This window comes from Patiria miniata, unplaced genomic scaffold (genome assembly GCF_015706575.1).
Source record: "Patiria miniata isolate m_02_andy unplaced genomic scaffold, ASM1570657v1 HiC_scaffold_20, whole genome shotgun sequence".
NCBI classification, from domain to species: Eukaryota; Metazoa; Echinodermata; class Asteroidea; order Valvatida; family Asterinidae; genus Patiria; species Patiria miniata.
Window position 1 is genome coordinate 38,137,689 of NW_024037059.1, and position 21,973 is coordinate 38,159,661.

The 21,973-nt window shown below is 40.7% G+C and overlaps 1 protein-coding gene across 4 annotated transcripts; it reads right to left on the reverse strand.

The window, feature by feature from the left end:
- Positions 1 to 11: 11 nt before the first annotated feature.
- On the reverse strand, positions 12 to 20,306 carry LOC119729024 (microtubule-associated protein RP/EB family member 1-like). Of its 4 annotated transcripts, XM_038201508.1 has the most exons (9): positions 20,212 to 20,306; positions 11,320 to 11,483; positions 10,739 to 10,887; positions 9,536 to 9,725; positions 8,890 to 8,946; positions 6,220 to 6,329; positions 5,055 to 5,207; positions 3,405 to 3,491; positions 62 to 143 (listed from the first exon to the last, which is right to left on the reverse strand). In XM_038201508.1, the coding sequence occupies exons 2-8, from the start codon at positions 11,450 to 11,452 to the stop codon at positions 3,408 to 3,410; spliced, it is 876 nt and encodes a 291-aa protein (XP_038057436.1). In that variant the 5' UTR covers positions 11,453 to 11,483; positions 20,212 to 20,306; the 3' UTR covers positions 62 to 143; positions 3,405 to 3,407. The 4 variants fall into 4 exon arrangements, with proteins under 4 accessions (XP_038057437.1, XP_038057435.1, XP_038057438.1 ...); XM_038201509.1 differs by lacking the exons at positions 3,405 to 3,491; positions 8,890 to 8,946 and adding an exon at positions 8,723 to 8,734 and having other exon boundaries at positions 12 to 143; XM_038201507.1 differs by lacking the exon at positions 3,405 to 3,491 and having other exon boundaries at positions 12 to 143.
- Between the last annotated feature and the right edge of the window lie 1,667 nt (positions 20,307 to 21,973).

Genomic DNA, 21,973 nt, shown 5'->3' on the forward strand with positions numbered 1-21,973 from the left:
GATTAATGTTCTTTTTTTTACCCCTGAAGTTAGACTAGTTAATAATATTGGCCTTCATCACCATCATCAATGAGGCCTTCCTCTCCCGGAAACGCCTGTTCCTCCTCCTCTCCTCCTTCGCCCTCCGGCGCCTCAAAACCATCCTGGAGAAGACACACAAAAAACAACAGATTGAGTTGAGGAGACTTCCGCCTTTGTCGCTTGGCCAGTTGGCCTTAGACAAAAGCCAGGGTATTTTAGACACCAATGTTGTGTGTGGACAACGCGTCTTGCAATTGCAACACTCCGGCACAAAACCGATAACAGCCTATAATTGACCTCTCGCCGTTTGCGAGTTAGCCACGCCCCTTAGACAACCCTATGGAGGTTTTGTACGCTAAGTTTTGTTGTCTCAGAAATGTGCCCAAAATCCCAGTTTTTTTAAAATTGGTCCAAGAGACTGGTTTTGCACGCGAGGGCCACAATGGACCGATCCAGTAAGCACCGCCCCATTGTGTTCTGACCAATCACAGCCGTGATTTATGTCCGACGTGCGTGCACTAAAGTCTGACATGCGTGCACGCGCGTATGATGTGCGCGGAAGGAAAATACAGCGTGGCATTGGAGAGGAGCACGTGTTCATTTGCCCACGTGCGCACTGGGCGGAGCTTACTGGATCGGTCCATTGTCAACACTTACAAATGTTCCTCTGAAGTGGACATTCGAGAACAACTCTAACGACTATAGCAGTTTCAAATAGTTGCAAACATCAAAATAGGGAAACGTGTACACTTACGGCATTTGGACAATTTTTGGAAGAATGCAACAAATGCGTACATTTCAAACACCCGCCCTATCTCTTATTACTGCAGTGCACAAAAGGTACACGTATCGTGATGCTTATCGTTATCGTGACCTCGGAAGGATACAGACCTTTTGGTGAGAAACTAGTATCATTACCAACCCTACATGTATGTAATTTTCAAAAAAAAAAGTTTCGTTTTTATGACACAAAGCTTGGGTGGGATATTCCCCATCCCACTCCGACTCCACAGAATGACAGCTAGCATTGACGTAATCACTAACAAGCGCAACTAAAGATGTACGAAGAGGGATGTAAAACAAAAACTAAAAATAATCAATAATTCAATTAAACATGCAACCAAAAGGAGCTTTGTAATATAAGAAGCTTCATATACATGTAGATGAAGATGAATAACAAATTGCATTGTTTCAAACAATCTGGCCGCCATATTGGTCTAGTCCGTGTCACTCACAAAGTACATTTGCTTAGATGCCTCGAAGCATTCATGCACATCTAAAAAGCCTACTAGGACGAGGATCGTGTGCAATATGTACGACTTAAGAGCGAGCGTGACACCACCTTACATGCCTTATGCCCAGTCACACATTCACGGTTTGGAGCTACGGATCTCCACGGTTTGAAATTCGCGACAAACCGTGGGAGTACCGTATTCATCCTTAGTACATCCGTGGTTATCCGTCATCTTCCTTCGGTAATCGTGGAGGGGCTACGGACATTTGAAACTGTTCAGAACTTCCGTGGTGAACCGTCATGAAAATTAATCCGTAGTGCAAACGTGGGACATCCGTAGGACAACCGTATGTATTCGTAGTGTTATTCGTGCGTATTCTTGGAGATTCGTAGCTCATTCGTGGTAGAAATTTCAACGAAGCGGCTACTAATGTCCTACGGATGTGCCCGGATGTGCTAGGGTTGTGCTAAGGCTGTACTACAAATATCCATGCTTTTTTCAAAGGAGAACCTTGGTCATCCGTGACTTAATCGCGGACAACCGTGGCGTTAACGTCATTATTCTTAGCAATACCGTCAATATTCTTCACAAATCCGTCTGTATTCTTGACAAACCGTGGTGTATTCGTAGAGAAACCGTATGACAGTCGTGGCTACCCGTCCTGAAACCGTAGTGCATTTTTAGAAAGTCGATTTCTCCACGAACCTCGATGGTTCATCGTGATCGATTGATTCTTGGTAAACCGTGGATATTCGTAGCTCCAACCGTGGATGTGTGACTGGGGCTTTGGTAAAGGCCGGTTCCTACTCCAAGTGAATGCAAATGCGAAGCAAAATGGACGTCATGAAACGTTCACTGCAATATTCGCCTGAGTTGAAATGTGTTCAACTGTTTACAAACTTGCAAGGTGCATTATCATGATGTCGCACTCACAGATTCGTGCTCGCATTCGGGCCAAGTATGAACCTGGTAACCCTAACCCTCCTCAATCCTCCAGACGGTTTCGGAGGATTTCGGAGGATTGAGGCTGAATGGCAAAAAAAGTGTCCGTTGATATTGGAGGATGCATGGTGTTGAGTTCGTAAACTAAGGAATTCAGTCAAAAAGTGGGGGATTTTTTTGGAGGGAGGGTGACTGGTCCAATCAGTTAACAATGAGACACTCAAGACATGTAAACATAGAAAAACCTTTTCACAAATGGCACACTTTTACAACTTTTTCTAATTTTTTGCAAATTATAATGACGGCGATTGGCACGTATGAAAAGTAAAACTCTTCTACAAGTAAATCTTGTACATGATCACAAAACCACACAATTGACACGATTTAAGCAAGACAAAAATAGCTTCTATATAATGTTCACAATATCGGACTAAATTCTGAGGATTTGGGGATTATGGATTTATCAAAAGGGGCTGGGCTATTGAAGTGATGACAAGGTGGTACATGTATTTCTAGAAAGGAAAAGAAAATTAGCAAACCAAAAAAAAACACTAATGATATTTGACTTTGGAGACAGCAATGAATCAGTACTTATCAATCCAGACATTTGAAGGAGAAACAAATCTTGAAGATAAAAGGATTTGGAAACGAAAGAGGATGCTTTTTGACGGGTAATACGGAACAAGTTGAGACACCGCCCCACATAAAAAAGTTACAAAAAAACTTTGTGGTTTTTAGATTAAAAATATTTTCTTTGAAAACACGCACGCAGCATTTGGATTTGAAGTTTTTTTGACTGAAATTTCTCTCTTCTTTTATTTTGTCCTTCACAAGCAAGTTTTAGATGTGCACATTGTAGGTTTCTTTGGTCACGGATGCATCCTTGCACAGGGATTTTACATTTATGTCCAAAATGCAGATAGTAGCAATGCTATTTTTATGGACCGAACTCAAGGACATTTGAATTTATCTTTATAAGGAAAAACCTCCATTCTTATTCGGGAAAGCCTGAGGTATCTTTTTCCTTTGTTTTAATGCTTACGCATGTTAAGGTTTTACATAGGGATGGGGGCAAGGGTGGGTACATCTAGGTTTGAACAGAGGGCATGAATTATGAGCCCAATCGAAAAAAAATAAATAAATAGAAGAAATGAAATCAAATGACAAAAAGCAAGCAAGCTGGACAGGCGGAACGAGTAAGCTAACCCCCTAGTATTGCTCGATGTGATCGTCATAGCTGCCCGGATCGCTAACGGTGTCTTCCTCAAAGTCCTCGGGAGGGGCAAAGCCGTCCTACGTGAGACAAACCCGGGGGGAGTTAAAAAGAAACAGACGGTGCCGAGAGAGGAAAATAAAGAAGAGGGGGGAAAGAAACGATGAGAGAGATATACAGGGGACGGTTGGCTGATCGTGGAGATGGGCGGTTAAATTGAGGGGAGATATTCTATGAAAATGTTGAATAGACTTACAAATCAGCAAAAGGTACTTTTGTAGGAAGAGTTGTGATCGATTCATTCAAAGTCGATCACTGTAAGTCAATCACAAGTCAACCACAAATCAGTCACAAGTCAAGTGAAAAGTAACAGGGGGTAAAGGTAAAGGGGGCGAACCTGTATTCACAGGAACGGAGTGCCCATCTCTCTTTTATTAGCGATTGGGCCAGACTCATATGCTGCTGTGGGGGGATCGCCACACCTCCTCCACAGCGAGTCTGTTACCTTCCCAGCATTGAATAATGCCGGTACCCATTTAACACCTGGGTTGAGAGGAGTAATTGAGGTAAAGCGCCTTACTCAAGGGCACAACACGCATGTCCACGATGGTGCTTGAACCCACAACCCCACAATCGTGAATCCTGTGCTCCACCGCTAGACCACACGTGCCCACAGGGGGTGAACAATAACAAAAGAGTGTTTTTGCCATAGATCACTTGAAAAGCCCGTGACATGACTTTAAGACAAAGTTAGACCTCTTCAATACATCGATATTACTCAATTACTGGATATCAATGTGATATCGATAGCTGATTGAAAACTTGATACGGGAAAATGGTATCGGTAAGTAATCAGGCTTTTTTATCAAAGTGCATCAGCCCAATACACGCCTGTAGCTGTGTGCCTGGCAATTCCGTTGAATTTTTTGTAAATCGATTATTAGTTGGTCGATATGTCGATAATTGGATCAATTCTGGTATCGACGGCGCCCAGACTGGATGACTTGTGATTGACTTGTGATGAGTTGTGACTGACTCATTTACAACTCTGCTTCTCGTCAACAAAATGTGTTGTTCTGTAAACAGTGGTGTGAGTGACCTCTGATCAAAATAGCTGAAAACAGCTGAAAAAGGTGCAAAAAAGTTGAACTTTGGAAATCTCCTATACTTTTGTACACAGCAAGTGAGGGAAAAAAGCTGAAATCCAAAACAAAAAAAGCTGAAATCAGCTTTAAAGCTGAGATTTCACACCCCTGTGTAAACCTACTTGAAGAAGCCAGCTGGGTATCTCGATAAAGTAGTCCAGGCCAAGGGTCAGTCGGGATAAAATCGCTGACATGATGTTCTGCTCGTAATTGACACGCGAGCATCGAGCGCCCATCCCCCTGAACGTTCACGCACCTTTGATGAGCGTTTGATTATCCCGAATGACCCATATCATTGGCGCATGCGCAGTTGAAATACCGGACTGGCTTAATTGTTGACAAGGAAATTTGATGGGAATAATCGTTCCCACTTGTGCTACTAGTTTCTTTCAGCGCTGGATTTTGGAAGATTCAGGAACCATCCCGGCAAAAAGTTCTCGGTGATGTAAAGCAGATTCATACTTAAAAAAAGGGTTTAAAAGAAGTTGATTTTCCTACCTCGGTAGCGTAGAGGATTTCCAGTATTCTCGAGATTCCATCGTTGTCTTTATTTTCGGGCTCTTGGCAGATGACTTCAATGTTCCTCAACTTCTCAAAGTAGAAGTCCCTCTCCTTTTCTAAGCTGGCTATCGCAATTTCCGTCTCGTTCACCTGGAGGACAACAGGGAGACGCAGAGGGAAATAAAATCCACAAATGAAAAGCACTAATGAAAAACATCATGCACCTAAGTTTCCCTTTGTGGTTTATTTCAAAAATGTTTGATAAAAAGCCATCCTCTCTAAGTGATCCCCGTTTGCCATTTCCCAGGTTTGCAGCATTGTTAACCCTTATCGAACCCAACCCATCAAAGTCCAACAGCAGGTGTTGTTGAAATCTGTTAGAATGGGTACAGCACCCCTAAACTGATGGTCTTTTACATTGGGTTTGGCATACCTTCAGAAACTAAGTCCAAGAGTGTGTGTGTGTAAGATTTCCCATGTGGGTGTTGGAATTTGCCTGGATGGGTATGGTTCCTAGTAAATTATGCTAGGGAGTTTGGGTTTAATTTTGCTAGTATCGTGACTTTGGGTGTGATCCCTGGCTACATGGCATATACGGGTTTATGGCTTCTGACTAGCACCCCTTGAACAAAGGCATTGACAAAATGGGGAACCCCCAACATAGGGCTGGATAGCTCAGTTGGTAGAGCACCGGAACTGCAATACGGAGGTCACAGGTTCAAACCCCATCCCAGTCAATTTCGTTGTTCAACATAAAATTATTTTTTATAATACACCAAGTCAGTGTCCCTTTGTGGTTAATTTGAAAAGTACATCGATCAAAAGAAATGTCTTCAACACTAAATGTGTTATACAGTTGTAGAAAACATGAAGGTGTATCTAGATTTTAAAAAGGCAAGAAAATGGAAAATCAATTTAATCAAATATGGCAGATGCATTCTTTGGTTGAATTTCCAGTTTTGAACAAATCTTCACATTTCCTGACTTTTTCTTTCTTGACATGGCCTGCTGGTTGTAATAACTACTTTCTTGATATGGTTTTCTGGTTGTAATAACCAATGCATCATTTCTCTGCAAGAACAATTCGAGTCCATCAAATTAAGGTTTTGCCCTTCACCGACGACGTATTTGAGTCCAGGAAGTGTTTTTCATTAGCGCTGACCTTGAGTTTCAACTCGGCAACTTCCACATTCTCCCTGGCAGCTTGGTTGTTGTTTCTCGTCGCTCCCGCGGCGCCCACCCTCTGGGCTGGTGGCCTGGCTGCCCTGGGTTCTGATCAAAGGCAAAAAATAGAATGACATGATTGTAATACGTTGTATTACATTGCATTACATTGTGTTACACTGTATTACATTGTACTACATTGTGTTACATTGTACTAAATTGTATTACATTGTACTACATTGTATTACATTGTACTACATTGTATTTATTCCCTGATGAATCCATGAAACCATACAGTGCTGGGGCGGTACAGTGAGTAACAGGCAGGGCGGTTTGGGGCGGTACAAGAACCAATTAGGTAACGTTTAACAATGGGGATTATCGGAAGGTTGTCAGATATAATACATTTCTTATGAACTATTCAAAAACTTTGTTCTGCTTCTTCATTTTTTTTAAAACCATTTCAACCCTGACCCCCAACCCTACTTCCTCTGGACTACCCTGCTAAATCCAACAGAGTCCAACCGGACTTTCCTGCTCAATCCACTGTGCCTCATTTTCAGTTGTCTGCTGAATCCAATGGAGTCCAACAATGCGTTATAATGCGGTTCAGTTGCCTGCTGAATCCATCATTTTGCATGAGGAATGTACACCAAGGGGTTTACTGCTCAATCCAATAGGCTCCATCGGGTATATGATATAGTTGGATCCTGTTGGATTCAGCAGGGTTAGGGATATTTACATTCGGAAATGCTATGTGCTAAGACTAAATATTCTAAAACAGAAGAACATGACCGACCTTTGGATACCAGTGTAAAATTGTTCCATTTTCTTTTTCATTCACTTTTGTTGATTCAGTGCTTGCCCAAAAAAATTATACAGACATGTGGCCACGGAGGAAATGGCATCAAACTTTTTCTTGTGCGACATAAAAGTAGGCATAGCCTAGATTTTTTGTACAAATTATTCACGGATGCTTTACCCACATGCAGACAATACAAACAACAATGACGACTGTGCAGACTTTACAAGGTCACGTAATAAATGTGCACACACATAACACAACAATAACATGTGGGAGAAACGATAACATCAACTTTCACAATTCGGGGGGGGGGGGGGGGGGGGGGGGGACACGACAATGTGCACAAAACTGAAGAATGGTGACATGTGAGTTGAATTTATACATCTACAGTTAAATGCAAACTAGGTTGAACAGTCACAACACTCACAACACATGGTGAATTAACCTTAACCTTTCCAAATCCTCAAAAATGCTCTTTGCAAAATGGAGGATTTTGCAGGATTGAGGCTAGGGTATATGGCAAAAATGTGTAGCTAGTTTTGTAGGATGCATCGCGTCAAGGTCTTAGGCCGGACCTTGTGTTGTTTATGCTCAGCTGGGCATAAATTTAGACCTAGATTATACTTGAAATCCTCAGCACTGCTCTAGGATGTCACTGGCTCAGCCTCAACATATTGACAGTGATTGCTGGAGGATTTTGCAGGATTGATGCAGTGGTCACCCCTCCAAAAACCACATTCAAGGAATAACGGAGGATTTTGCAGGATTGAGGCTGTATTCAATTTTTACATGGAGGCAGTTGGAGGATTTTGCAGGATGAGGTTGCATCCTAGCAAAAATGTCCAGGGAGATAGGGTTAACAGTGTAAAGGTTAGGGATATAAACCTACATGTGTGCGCTAGGATGGGAATTATGTTCAAACAAAAATTGATAATTGATAATTGATAAAGCAAAAAAGTCCAGGGAGTTAGGGTCAACAGTGAACAGGTTAGGGATATAAGCCTACGTGTGTGCTAGGATGGGAGTTATGTTTAAACAAAAATTGGGTTCTTTTATGGACAACATGACAATAACAATATGATACCGTACCGAACAGGTGCTAAAAATAGTGCTGTGCCGTTTCAGATAATTTAAGATTCTATTATTCGAACTTCGATTTCATCAAATATTTGAACACTGACACTGAGGTTAACACTTTTTATGAATGTTATTTATGTATCAATACATTTTTTCTTTCGAGAAAACCGACTGGCTGATGTTTGACAGATTTTAAAGTTGCACATTTGGGCTACAAAACCACTTTAACTGATACAAATTAATTTATATCAGACATTTTTGTCATCTTTTCGAGATTCAACTACTTCACTTTTTAAGTACCATCAATCGAGCTACTCTTTCCAAAATAATGATTTTTTGAAAGTTAACCTTTCAAAAATTTTCCTTGCATTTCCATGTATTTGGACAATCAAATTGGTGCAACTGGTTTCTGGTTTGAACAAAAAATTGTGAATTTCCACTTTTTTCAGAGCTCAACTTGGAAGTTGGGTCGTTGCTAATAAATCAAACTAAAGATGACTTTAGCAGTGCATCGGTGCCATAAAATATGTCAATGACATAAAACATGTCAGCGACATCACAACATCAATTAATAACAGCATTGATTTCATTTTATAAACATCAGAAAATCTCTACTTACGATAGTCCACGGCTGCGAATCGCAGGGTTAGCATTAAGATAATTATGAAAATATATACAAGTATGAGTGGACTCTGCACCGGGAGAAAAAAACCCAAAAAGTGCAGAAGGGCGACAAAGGTGTTATTACAAAATTTGTCAACGTAAAATACTCTTAGTTTGTTTTACCTACTGCGACCACTGGCTTTAGCTTTTTGGGAGATTCCGCTGCAACATGGTCTAAATCTTTGTATATATACACAACATTGAATTCAACACAGGATTAAATAACACATCAAGTACATGCATTCATTCGAAAAGATATCAGGCAAAATATTTGACGTGGGGTACCAAATTCTCCGCAAACCCCCACACCCACCAAAACAACTCAGGTCGTAAGATGGTCAAAAACGGGTTGAGCAATAGTACGATACAGTCCCCGAGTTTTGATTGTTTGGCAGATTTTGTGTGCTCTTTGTGAGCTGATTCGGCAACGGCAACACAACACCGTGTCTCGAACTCCGGATTCTGACCATTCAGTCGGCGCCTTCTTTTGTCTCCGGTAACCCAAGGACATGTGAGAAAGTCATTTGGCTTAATGTGATAAGGTCAGCTAACAGCTACTGACCAATCAACAGCTTTGGCCGCTTAGAATGACCGCACATTTTCTAAGGGCGGCTCCGATTGGTTAAGCCCACAGGGTTGCATAAAATTTACATGCAAGGACATATCAGGCATTTGTAGTGTGGCTCTGCACACGTGAACGTCTGATTCTCAGACAAGATTTTGTGATGGATCTAGGGTTTTCAACTATGAATCTGTCTAGATCACTCACGTGCTGCTCGTTGCGTGGGAGCAGTTTTCTTGACGGGCCCCGACCCCGTGCTGACTTTGACGCCCTGCCGGGCCGAGATGGGGTCGTACTCCCCGCCCTGGTAGTTGGCCTCAAAGAACTTCTTGAACCACTGGATGAACTCAAAGTTGTCCTGAAATCTGCCCTTGATGAGTCTGTCTATGGGTATAACCTGGGGAGGTTAAACAACAACCAAAACGTCTCAATTTTTCTTTATTCTCTTATATACATCTTTCCGGTTGTGAAACTTAGGATTCTTATGAAGTGCACATGTGCTGTAGCATGCAGAAGATGATGAAGAAGAAAATGTGCAGTTTTAGAGGTGGGAGGAAAACTCCAGAGGAATTTTCCAGTCAAAACCCATGAAAATCAGTAGGGACTGAAAACCCAATCCACATGGCGGCCTGTGCAGGATTCAAGCCCGGGTCACATCTTGACCCCCCCCCCCCAATCAGGTCGTTGAAAGTCTGTGCACAAATACCCCCTCAACGGTTACAAAGGGAGAGTTTGGGGAGACCACGGGGAGTGACATTCGAACACATTGAATAATGCTCACGATAAGAATAAAATATGTCGCGCGTACTTTGCGCCGTGTGCAAACGAACCAATACGCGCATGCAGTGTGTCCTGCCCACTGGGGCTCTCGATAGTGGTCACAAACTGTCATCTGCTGTCCATGTAAAAAAGTCCATTAAGTCAATCACAGGCAAAGATCTATGTCGAGTTTCTAGAGAGCTAACTACATGTTACATGTATGCTGTTAGGCCCATTCATGTTTGTTTTGCACAAATCTATAGAAAGCTGCAATATGGCTTTTGTGTGGCTATTTGGGTATTCAAAATCATGTGTAAATAAAAGCCAAAACACACCATCTGAAGATCGTCCATGGAGTGCATACACACCGATTTATATAACTGACATACAGATTCCTGTCATTTGATTGGTGGAACTCACATCACGTGACATTCATTATTGCTCCCATTCACGCCAGGGCTCAACAAGTCCCATTCGCCCATGGTGAAATGGGATTTACTATTCAACAGTTAGGACAATCCTTGTTCCACGGCACGGTATTTAGAGTGCAAATGCATGCTGGTGCGCCCGTTGAGCAGTGCGCGTAGCGCGTATTGTTCCCAAGAGCCGGTACGGCTACAGAGTTGGGTTCAAACATGAACACTTACTTACCTTGTCGATGCCGATTTTCTTGAAGCAGCCCTGGACGTACTTCCAGTTTTGGATGTATTCGTGCTCCAGTTTGGAGTTGAACTTGACCTTTTTCAAGCTGATTAGTGCTGTGGGGAAGAGCAAGTCCAGGAACTGGGCGTAGGCTGCGCCTGTCAAAACAGGTGTCAAACAAGATGGGTTTTAAATGGGTCCTGAAAATGTCATAATACCTGTAATATGAGATGTATGTATATCAAGCGCAGTAGGACTATCAGTCCTCCAGACTTTTTCCCTCTAACACAATGCTGGATCCAACAGAATCTAAACAGAAAGCATAGTGGCCTACTTCATCTAATGGAGCGTGCAAGTCTTGGTACCAAACACTGACTAGTCTAGTCACAGACTCCACTGTTTGAATTTACCCGATTGTTAATCTGCATGATGGATTGAACGGATTTTGAGGTCAACAATTTTATTTTTATAACAGTCGTCAGTTCCCAAACATTTTCAATGTTGTGAATCCTTTTCTTTCGAAATACCCATTCATTGACCCCGTTCCAAACAAAAAAACCCAAGAAACACGATTTCATTGAATTCTTTACCTGAGCACATTTCTTCAATTTTTGTGTATTTCAAATTGAGGGACTGGTTGACCCACAGCAGCATGTCGGCGCGGCTGAGGTTGTCTGTGGTCTGGTTCGTACTCATAACGTTCACTACGCTGTAATCGGCCATCTTGATAAATGTGTTGATGAGACAATTCTACCTATAAAAAAACAAAACCCAAAAAAAATCAAACAGTAGGCCTATAATAATGTACATAAAAACAAGACGAAACAATGCAGCCAAAACTTGTAAATTTATTCTGTCCTGGTAGTGGAAGAAGTACTTGACAGAGATCTGCATACCGTACATACAAGTAATCTACGTGCGTGTACGTCAGTCGCGCAGATCAATCACAACAAAGTTTAAGTGTCTGGGCCATTTTTTCCCCCTTGATCTAAGAATCCCCAAATTTTAGAACTGTATGCAAATTTGGATGTCCTACATGCATACATTATTGAATACTGTCTACATCCATGTACAGGTACATGTACGTTGACAGACATTTTTGCCTTTATTCAACACAAACCCCTAGGGCCTTTTTGCTAGGAACCATCCTCAATCCTCCAAGATTTTGCACTTATGTTCAAACAAAGGATACCCACTGACTCAATCCTTCAAAATTGTCAGACAGTCCTGCCTCTCAAAATGCATTCATCCTCAATCCTCCAAAATCCTCCTCCTCTTCAAACACCATTCGTCCTCAATCCTCCAAAATCCTCATGTGCTTCAACACCATTCATCCTCAATCCTCCAAAATCCTTTTGTGCTTCAACACCATTCATCCTCAATCCTCCAAAATCCTCATGTGCTTCAACACCATTCATCCTCAATCCTCCAAAATCCTTTTGCGCTTCAACACCATTCATCCTCAATCCTCCAAAATCGTTGTGGTTTTTCAAACACCATTCATCCTTTATCCTACATGTAAATGATGAGTATTTAAGCACCATTCATCCTGTTTCCTAAACGAGGATGAATTAAGGAGGATTTTGAGGATTGAGGTGGGTTATGGTTACACTTGAGGTATGAAAGAAAAGTAAACACGCATGTATGGTGTCAGTATCTTATTTACAATTTGAAAAAGTCTGTACTTTAATCTGGTCATTGCAGTAGGCAGTAGGACTTACATACATGTACATTGTACACATGTACACGTACATGCTGTGTCTATTAAACAGGGGTGTGAGTGACCACTTATAAAAATAGCTGAAAATAGCTGGAAAAAAGGTGTAAAGAAGCTGAATTTTGGAAATCTCCTATACTTTTGTACACAGCAAGTGAGGGAAAAAGCTGAAATCCAAAAAAAAAAGAAAAAAAAGAAGAAGCTGAAATAAGCTTTAAAGCTGAGATTTCACACCCCTGATTAAAGCTTCAAACACAAATCAACGACATGAACATGTACATGTGCCTCGAAACAGAATCAAGAAACTTGTTTTTTTTCTTATTGAGTATTCTGACAGCTGTACATATGGACATGTGCACATTTCATTCATTGTACAACATACAATATACAATGTACATGTACACATGTACATGTATAGGCCCGTTCACCTCCAAAGTCTTGTCGTCCGAATCAATAACAGACGATCCCATACAAACCGTGCAGAAAATTGGGCCCAAGCGGCCCGTTTCTGGAGTGAAAAGTCCAAATACGGCGGTATGCGCAATCAAGTTAGCGCGTGTGGTGTAATCAGGGAATCGATGGAGATAAATTATGAAGAGTCACACGTCATGCACATGGGCCGGGGGATGCAGTCTTAGATTATTCCAACGTGGGTGTTTGTGTGCATGTGTGTCTGTGTGTGAGGGCTGAGTCACCGCATTGCTTGATGTTATTAATGAAGTCTATATGGAAGTCGATTTCTGACATGCAGTCTGTACTTAGTCTGTACTGAGAAGCTATGCACAAGTGCACCACTAGGGAATGACTGTGTTGATTGAATTTAACTCAAGTACATATGTAAATTACTGTTCCATTTACATTTTTGCACCAGAAGTATGAAAGGAAGTTCCATTACATTGTGATTTGTGGCCCGCAAACATGACAAAGGCACAAATGTACATGATACCATGACACACATGTACATGTACATGTACATGTAGATACAAATGTATGTGTATATACCGGTACAATACATTACATGACTGCTAGTGCTGTCAGTGTCAATACATGCCATAAATGAATGTGCATCGCAATGCACTTTGTGCAGTACAAATTCTCTGCTTATAAAATAGAAGAATACAAGCAGTATCTACCAGTACGTATGTATGTAAATACATGAAATTGATACATACACACATGTACATAAGTATGCGAGTTACATGCACGTGTACATGTACATGCACGTGTACATGTACATGTACATCATGTACATGTACATGGGTAGATTACTAGAACTAAAATCCTAGTGTCCTTCACATCTCTTACAAAAAAAATTGACAAAACAACATGGGACAATGCTATGGTATCAGATCATTCAGCTCAGCAATGAAAACAATCTGATGACAGATTTGCCCTTCAGAAATATCTCAATACTATAGGGATGGAATTAATCATTGAATTGCACATTTCATCAGGATAATCTGTAGATATACATGCACATAACCTTCAGGGCAAGGGCATCATCAACTTGAAATGTCTGCAGCACCCTCTCATATTGGGACAGGCCAACAAAATAATGAGGAATGGAATGAGAGGGGAATAATGCAATAAATTATCTCAAATAGTAAACAGGCTGACACATATGATACAGCATCATGGGAGTAGTACAGGGTACACATGTACTGTCTGGGGGAAGGGCTCGTGATTTTACCACTGAAGTGAACTTTGTTGTGATGTATTTGTGTTTTCAGTGACTGCTTCTTTTAATTTCTTGCTTGAGTGAAAAGTACATGTATCTTGTAATTATTTAAGATGAGTAAGGTTGCCAAGAAAAAATAGTTCATGTACATGTACACATGTCACATGTGCATGTAAGGCCAAAAAAAAAAGTCTCCGGTTTCTGGTATGCGCGCGCGTCGCCGTAGCCATGCACGTCGGCAAAATGAAAAAGTTTTTTGATGAAAGATGATGTCTCAAAACCGCCAAACTCACTGGTTTGACTGGAATCCTGCTGCTGCACAATTTTAACGTGTTTTTAGATTGGGTTATGGTCGAGAATAAGCCTTATGTGGCCTCTCTGGACTGCCATACATTGTATATTTGCCTAAGTTTAGTCGGGCACCATTTGCAGTCATCAGCCGACATTTGAAGCAAAAAAATCGCCGCACCACTTTTTGGGCAAGCTCCATTCCAGAAACCGGAGACTTTTTTTTTTGGCCTAATGCAATACACTTTGAATTTTGAGATGCTGAACTACATGTACTGCACAACTGTATTTTGTACTTGTTGTATGTACAGCTTTATTTATCACATGTAATTCCATACAGGCTTGTACTACTGTACAAGTACCAAATGATACATGTAGAACACTACATGCTTATTGTATCATTACATGTCAATATGGCTGCCAGCCAGGGGCCGTGGTAGCAGGCAGGCATGGAGCTCAAATGTACTGATTACATGAAACATCATTGTACTTTGTTGAATTGCAAGGTCCACCACCATGCATGTACATGTACTTCCTCTATGCCAGAACGTACATTTGGCACGTGTACATGTATGTACATGTACATGTGTACGTTCATACATGTACATGTACATACATGTAAGTTGTACCTCCACCAATACCATGTCTGCATGCACCTACATGTACATGTACATGTACATTGTATTGCACCACCAACATGTGATAACAGACAAGTATACAAAAAAAAACATGCACACATGTACATGAGAAAGGAGAAATACATGTATGTTCACAAATGTAGACTTATCCGACCACAATTACATGTAGATGACATGACTGAGATGGCAACATGCTCAGAACATGGAGAATGCTTCCCCATCGCACTCATTGTTCAACATTCCTTCCAGTTCAAACAATAAGATGCTAGTTACAGTATATCTTGCCACAATGCAAGAGCATCGGTCAAACATAAGATCATACTGTATGTGGCATGCACACCGGGATGGTGACATCTCAACTGTCTCAAACTGCAGTCTATACACGTGGTAATTTTATAACAAAAATCACCCTGTTCCCTGAAGCCGACACAAACACATAATGTGTGGCATTCTGGCAGAAACGAGATGGAACTGGGCACAGGCCAAAGTGGAGAAAAAGCAAAACACCGAATGGGGATGATTTTTTTTCCCAATTTTCAGATTTATTGATATTTTTCATCTTTGATACATGTATGTCTGCTATGTACTAAAGAAAAAGTTTAAAAATCGGGGAATAAAAGTGTTTTTAAGGAAATACAATTGGCATCTTTCATTTACATGACTACAAAACTTGAAAAGTATTAAAGGCCTTTTTCTCAGTATTTTACTATTTTGATATCGATAAATGCAAAGTTTAAACAGCCATATCTTGTCAATGGAATGTCTGATTGAAGTGCAACACAACAGTATTAGGCAAAAAAAAAATAAGTCGGTCTCTGGTCAGCGCGCGCGTCGATTTTAATCATGCGCGTCGATCTTTTTTTTCCAAAATGTTCTGCGGTAGCTCCAACAGCGCCCTCTATTTCCGCACCTCCTCAATTTGTTTTACCAAAGAGCACCAAGGAATGGGAAATTGTACCAAGGCAAATGATCGAGAGCACCAAGGCAAATTATGGAGGACACCAATGTACATGAGGACACCAAAAAAGCAAAATAGTACCCAACCTTGTCTGTACAATCCAAGCTTGAAAAAAAAAAAAAAAGCCGCGTCCCCGCGTCAATTCCGGAACTTCGGTCTGACCAGAGACCAAATATTTTTTTTTTTTTGCCTTATAGGAGAATTTTATTCTCTTTCCTTATACCTGCAGACCCTTATTTCGACCTCTGCCCAGTTCCTTCTTATTTTGCCAGAACGCCTGACAGTCACATATGACCATAGAATATTATCACACCACTGTAGCAGTGAGCCATGTACAAGCTTACACATGACTTCATCATTTTTTCACAGCTAGGCCGAGGTATGACTCAACTGGGAAGCCCCACAATAATCAAATTACAATCTTATAGAGCGGGTGTTTGCGCAGAAGACTGAAGCGGTCATGCCGAGCTGCAGCACCATGGATCATACCCCATGGGACATTCTGACCTTCTCCTAAAAGCAAATTATAAACTGTAATTTACGCAGTGAGCAGTTCCATTCAGTTTTGAACAATGATTTTTGTGCGGCAGTGCTTGACAAATGCACACAACAAATAATCGATCGTAATTCGGCATTTTGAATGAAGCGAATTAAATTTTATGAAAAGGACGCGGGATAGAAATTGTAACCATTGAATCTATAGAAACAGTTAATATCATTTCAACTACAGCTTTTCATCAAATACACCTGTGCAAAAAAAGAGAAAGGACAACTGTGTGTAAAGTGTGGGCCACTAGCACAGAAAAAAATGTGCACATTTAGGTCATATTTGAATTTTTGAAGGAAAAAATAGGTATCCGAAAAAGCCTTGTTTTTTTTTTGTCATCCAAGTCTCTGCTAGTAATTTCACTAAATGGACTCACTTTTTTTGGTCGAAGCAACAATTTATGGCCCATGCAAAGGAACCAATATACTTTTGAATGCCATATGAGTATATCATGCAATCAGGGTCATTCACAGTTTAAAGGGAAAATACAACATTTGCAAACATCGAAAAATAAAACTACCAAGTTTTTACGAAAAACCTTACTAGTATTTTGGTAAATGACAGTCACAAGCATTCTGTAAAATTATGGTTCCTGGTGTGAAGTCATTTTCAAGAAAATGGTATTTTTGTATACATTTCCAACAGTGGTCGGCCGACCACCGTTGGAAAAACCTAACCATTTTTCAACTACTGCTCCAAATTTACCATTTGTTTCAGTCCAAGTTGTGTTTGCTATTGGTTACATGTTCATGAACGGGTGCAGGCCAGCTAGACTGGTTCCTTTACCTTACAATTTCTGGCATCAATAAATTGATCCATTTCATCTTTAGTGGAGTCAGGGAACCGGACTACTTGAACATTTTTGTTTTTCTTGGTTTTTCCAGCATTTTTGGACACAACACTTCAAACATGTCAGTGTAACAATATTTTGATCTATTATCCTAACCCCTCAACTAGTTCATTTCTGAAAATTACAGCGAAAGCCAATGATGTACATTCCCTTTAACCATAATTTGTAATGATGTAATTACAGTAAATTAGAAAGCAACTGGTGTGTGTGTGTGTGAGTTACAAGCAGCACAGAAGTATGACTGCCACATACATGTACAATGTCTACACTTGTCATGCTTGTTATCATCAGATTTTGCACTGCAGTATGTACATGTACATGTAGGACCTTCATCTATACATGTATGTTAATGGAAAGTGCATCGACAGTTATAGACAGCATCAACTTTAATTAGGAAACACTAGCTCTGATGCCTATCTCTGTGAATTTTGCAATTAGGGATGGGTTAATTGTGTAAAGTACAGTTGAACAAATTAAGGCATACAGTTGTATGCAGTAAAATGGCCAACATTCTGTTGTACAGAAATGACACCTTACTTCCCTTAAAACAATTATGACGCCTACTTCAGTTATAAACATGACTTGATTTTAAAACCCAATCAAAGGAAGACAATGTATATTTTTGGGAAACTATAGAAACGTTTTCTTGGAGAACAGAACCTAAGACAAATATGGGAGCACTGCTTGGAACCTTCATGTCACCAAAAACATCTCTTCGCTTGAAAGAGTCCAGAGGCGAGCTGCACGTTTCGTCTGCAAGGATTTTTCAAGAAGAAGTAGCGTAACGCACATGTTGGCTACCTTAGGGCTGGACATCACTTGAAGAGAGGAGGGAATCAAACCAACTAGTATTTCTGCACAAGGTCATCAACAACACAGTAAACATTCAACCATATGCACTACAACCAAAAGCGTAACAGACAAAGGAGGGGGAACAACTGCCAATTTGATGAAATCACCGCAAGAACAAATGTCTACATGCAATCCTTCCTACCAAGAACTGTCAGAAAATGGAACAAATTTACCCCAAGATGTCATCAATGCCCCAAACCACAATCAATTCAAATCCCTGATTTAGTTTTAATTTGCCACTCTCTAAGCCTCTTAGTTAGACTTCCTCGAGGAGTTCTAAAGAGGATAACCAGTAACCATAAGTACCAAGTATGGACATGTCCATACAATAGCACTCCCAACAAGCAAAACTACTATGGATCTGCAATGCTACATGAACCAGTATGTTGCAATTCTGGTAAAAGTGTACTTTACTTTAGGACCCTTCTATTTCTGTAGTTCTAAAACAGTTCTTAGCTCTTATAAAATGACAGCAACCTATGTACAGCAATCATCATTTCCAATTGCTTTCAAGATATGCAATAGTATTTTGACCAAAAAATTGAGTTAATCATCCAATTTTTTCAAGTTGATGGCATGGAAATCAATGCAATTTTGTCACAGCAATAGCATCACACATGAGCTGGGCCACTCTCCATCTTCATTTTGTGCTGTGTTTTGTCGTCATTTTCGTCATGTAATGGGAAGATTCCCATATCTGGCCACCATCACTAATTTTTCCATTTAGCGACTAGTATCAGCCATCGAAAAGTGACAATGTCCTAAGAAAGTCAAAATTTGAATAGCAGGGAAACTTTTTAAGTATTTACTAAGAAAACACTTAGAAATGTTCATACCAGTCTCATAGGGTTTGTGCACAGGGTGACAAGTGAAGTGATGGCCAGATAAGGGAATCTTTCTCATTTAATTTCTCTCTAACTCCATATTCCATGGCAGGATTATTGCTTTTAAAATCTACTCGGTAGGTTGGCTAACAGCAGGAAAGGGGTCCCAAAACACACTTCCGTTAGCACAGCCGTTACTTTAGCCACTGAAAAATGTGTTACACTGCTGCAGGACAGAAACATTGTTATTAAAAAAACACATATCATGACAGTTAAATGCATACAAAATCGTAGTGGCTAGTATCATTACGGCAGCCGTCATGCGATTCTCAACTGCTCATGCTACATGTATCATTAGCTAGGGTATTGCAACATCACCATTGCGAATATAACATTTATACACCATTACCCGTCCAACCAGAATGCTTCGGTGGCTCGATTAGATAACACATTCGACTACTGTCAATTGTCATGACTGTCATGACTGTCATGACTGTGTTGGGATCAGGGTTCAAAACCACTCCCACGCTGCTCAAAAAAAAAATTTGAATAATTTTCTTTACTTTTTGTGTTTTCTACTCAAATTGTTCTTTTTAGTTAAGTAACGCTAGGCCTAGGGCCTACATTCATGACATTTCATTTTCTTAAGTTCTTCATCTTCGTTCGTAGGGCCTAATCCCCGGCTTTAATTTTAGCGGATTTTTAAAATTAAAACTAAAGGGAAATAATAATGGTGACTGACTTAGGGCCTACATTATGACTTACATGACTTAGGCCTACTGACTGTGAGTGTGTCAAACATGACAAACACACATGATGACAGTTCGGTCATTTATTGAAATAGCAACTAAGTCCATGTGTCGGTTTTACCAACCATTTCCATAACAGCCTGCAGTGCAGATAAACTGCTTCGAGTTCGACGAGTTTCCACGAGACGATTGCATGCAATCGACTCGTGTAAAATTAGTCGCATTTTGCACCTCAAAAAAAGGCGATGAAATACTCTTTACATTTCGAAAAATGACACGGGTTGAACTCTCTCATAACTAAGTAAACTTTCTTATTTTTTAGAAAAAATCAAAAGTGGCTAAAACAGACAATTTTCTTTGGGAAAAAAATGACAAACATACCTGAAAAAACGATCGGTTCGCTAGCGGCCGTCCGGGTGAAAGTTCAAATTACTTGTCAAATTTGAGCATGCGCCTTTATATTATGCCGCGAGAAATGAAACAGCAGCTACAATTGGTTGATGAATATCAGTTTCTACCAATAGACTTGCATGTAAGGAAGTCACCGGGACAGTCAGAGAGCGCCTTCGCATGCAATGAATTTTGTATAAAATGTTAAAAATATGATACAATCAAAAATGTATTCAATTTCTCAATTGCAGAATATATTATTAAGAGATAGAGTGCAAGTAAGTTATTGAACGATGTAATTATGCGTTGGGAGATTCAAATTTCAATATTGAATTTTTCATTGGTGATTTTTTATTTCACGCCATAAAAAAAAAATAAAAATAGATCAATGTTGCAAGACAACATAGGAACTCCGCAATAAAATGAAAAGGCCTTTGGATGGTTGGTTGATTTGTCTTGCCTGGGAACAATATATACATGGTAAAACCGCCCTTAACCTTCAATTTGTTTTTAAAGATTATTTAACGGTTGGGAAAACTTTGGGTCTACTGGCAACTTGGAAGTGCGCCCTCAATGTGCTCAATGCGTCAATTCAAAGGTTCGGTCGGGTTATAGCCCCCATGTACGTATCTGGAGTTGCGTTTTTAGGGGGGGGGGGGGGGGGTTAAGCATTTCAGCAATCATTCTCAAAAACAATATCGCAAACAGTTTTAAAATCAATGCGCCTCTAGCTCTACAGTCTCACTCCACGCATTCAGTGCCACTAACACACTAAACATCAAGCCGATTACGAGTACAGTATGTCCCACAAAAAGTGTCCCGTGTGACTGTTCTTAAAATAAATGCAAAACCACGAGGTCAATTTTGAAATTGTTTGGGTGTGCAGATATACTCACGATAAGTCTTGGCCTCAACCCCTATGAGGCTGCATCCGAATCAGTTGGCTAGAGCTAGGTCTAGGTCTGCGCCCATTGAAAATACGCGGGGACGCGCTGACAATAGACGTAGCCGTAGCTCTGGAAGCCCGTTTCGGACACGGCCTTAGTTTCATTTTAAACTTCAGTCACACATCGCTGCACAATATTATTGCATTGACCTTACGCCGTTTGCGAGTTAGCCACGCCCCTTAGACAACAACCCTGTGGAATGGACCGATCCAGTAAGCACCGCCCGCCCCCATGGTATTCTGACCAATCACAGCCGTGATTTATGTCCGACATGCGTGCACAAAAGTCCGACATGCGTGCACGCGCGTATGACGCGCGCGGCAGGAAAATGCAGTGTGGCATTGGAGAGGAGCACGTGTTAATTTGCCCACGTGCGCAATGGGAGGGGCTTACTGGATCGGTCCAATGTGTACGCTAAGTTTTGTTTGTCTCAGATATTGTTGTGATCATTTGACAATAATTGTGCAGTGATGCTTGACTGAAATTAAATGAAACTCATAGGGGTTGAGGCCAAGGCTCAGGAGCATCTGCTCAACCAACAATTTTCAAAAAATGACCTAATGGTTTGTAGACTTTATTTTTAAAATAGTCAGACGGACACTCTTTTGGGATATACATCTTTGATGTCGGCAAAAAAAAGTCAATTAATTGGCCACTAAAGGAATAGCATTCGACTTCACTCCTCCTAAATAAAAAAATTAAAAAAAATCGACCTTTTTTTTCCAGGAAGGGGCAGGGGGGAGGGGGGCGTTGCCTGGCTGCCCGGCCCAGATCTACCAAGTACCGGTGAACTGCCACCACCCTGC

What these genes read in the sequence shown, in the direction of transcription:
- LOC119729024 (XM_038201507.1), bottom strand. Translation starts at nt 11,452, where the DNA reads ATGGCCGATTACAGCGTAGTGAACGTTATGAGTACGAACCAGACCACA. An exon ending in AATTGAAGAAATGTGCTCAG is followed by an intron (nt 10,888 to 11,319) that starts GTAAAGAATTCA and finishes CTGTTTTGACAG; the next exon opens with GCGCAGCCTACGCCCAGTTC. An exon ending in TCCCACGCAACGAGCAGCAC is followed by an intron (nt 8,947 to 9,535) that starts GTGAGTGATCTA and finishes ATATATACAAAG; the next exon opens with ATTTAGACCATGTTGCAGCG.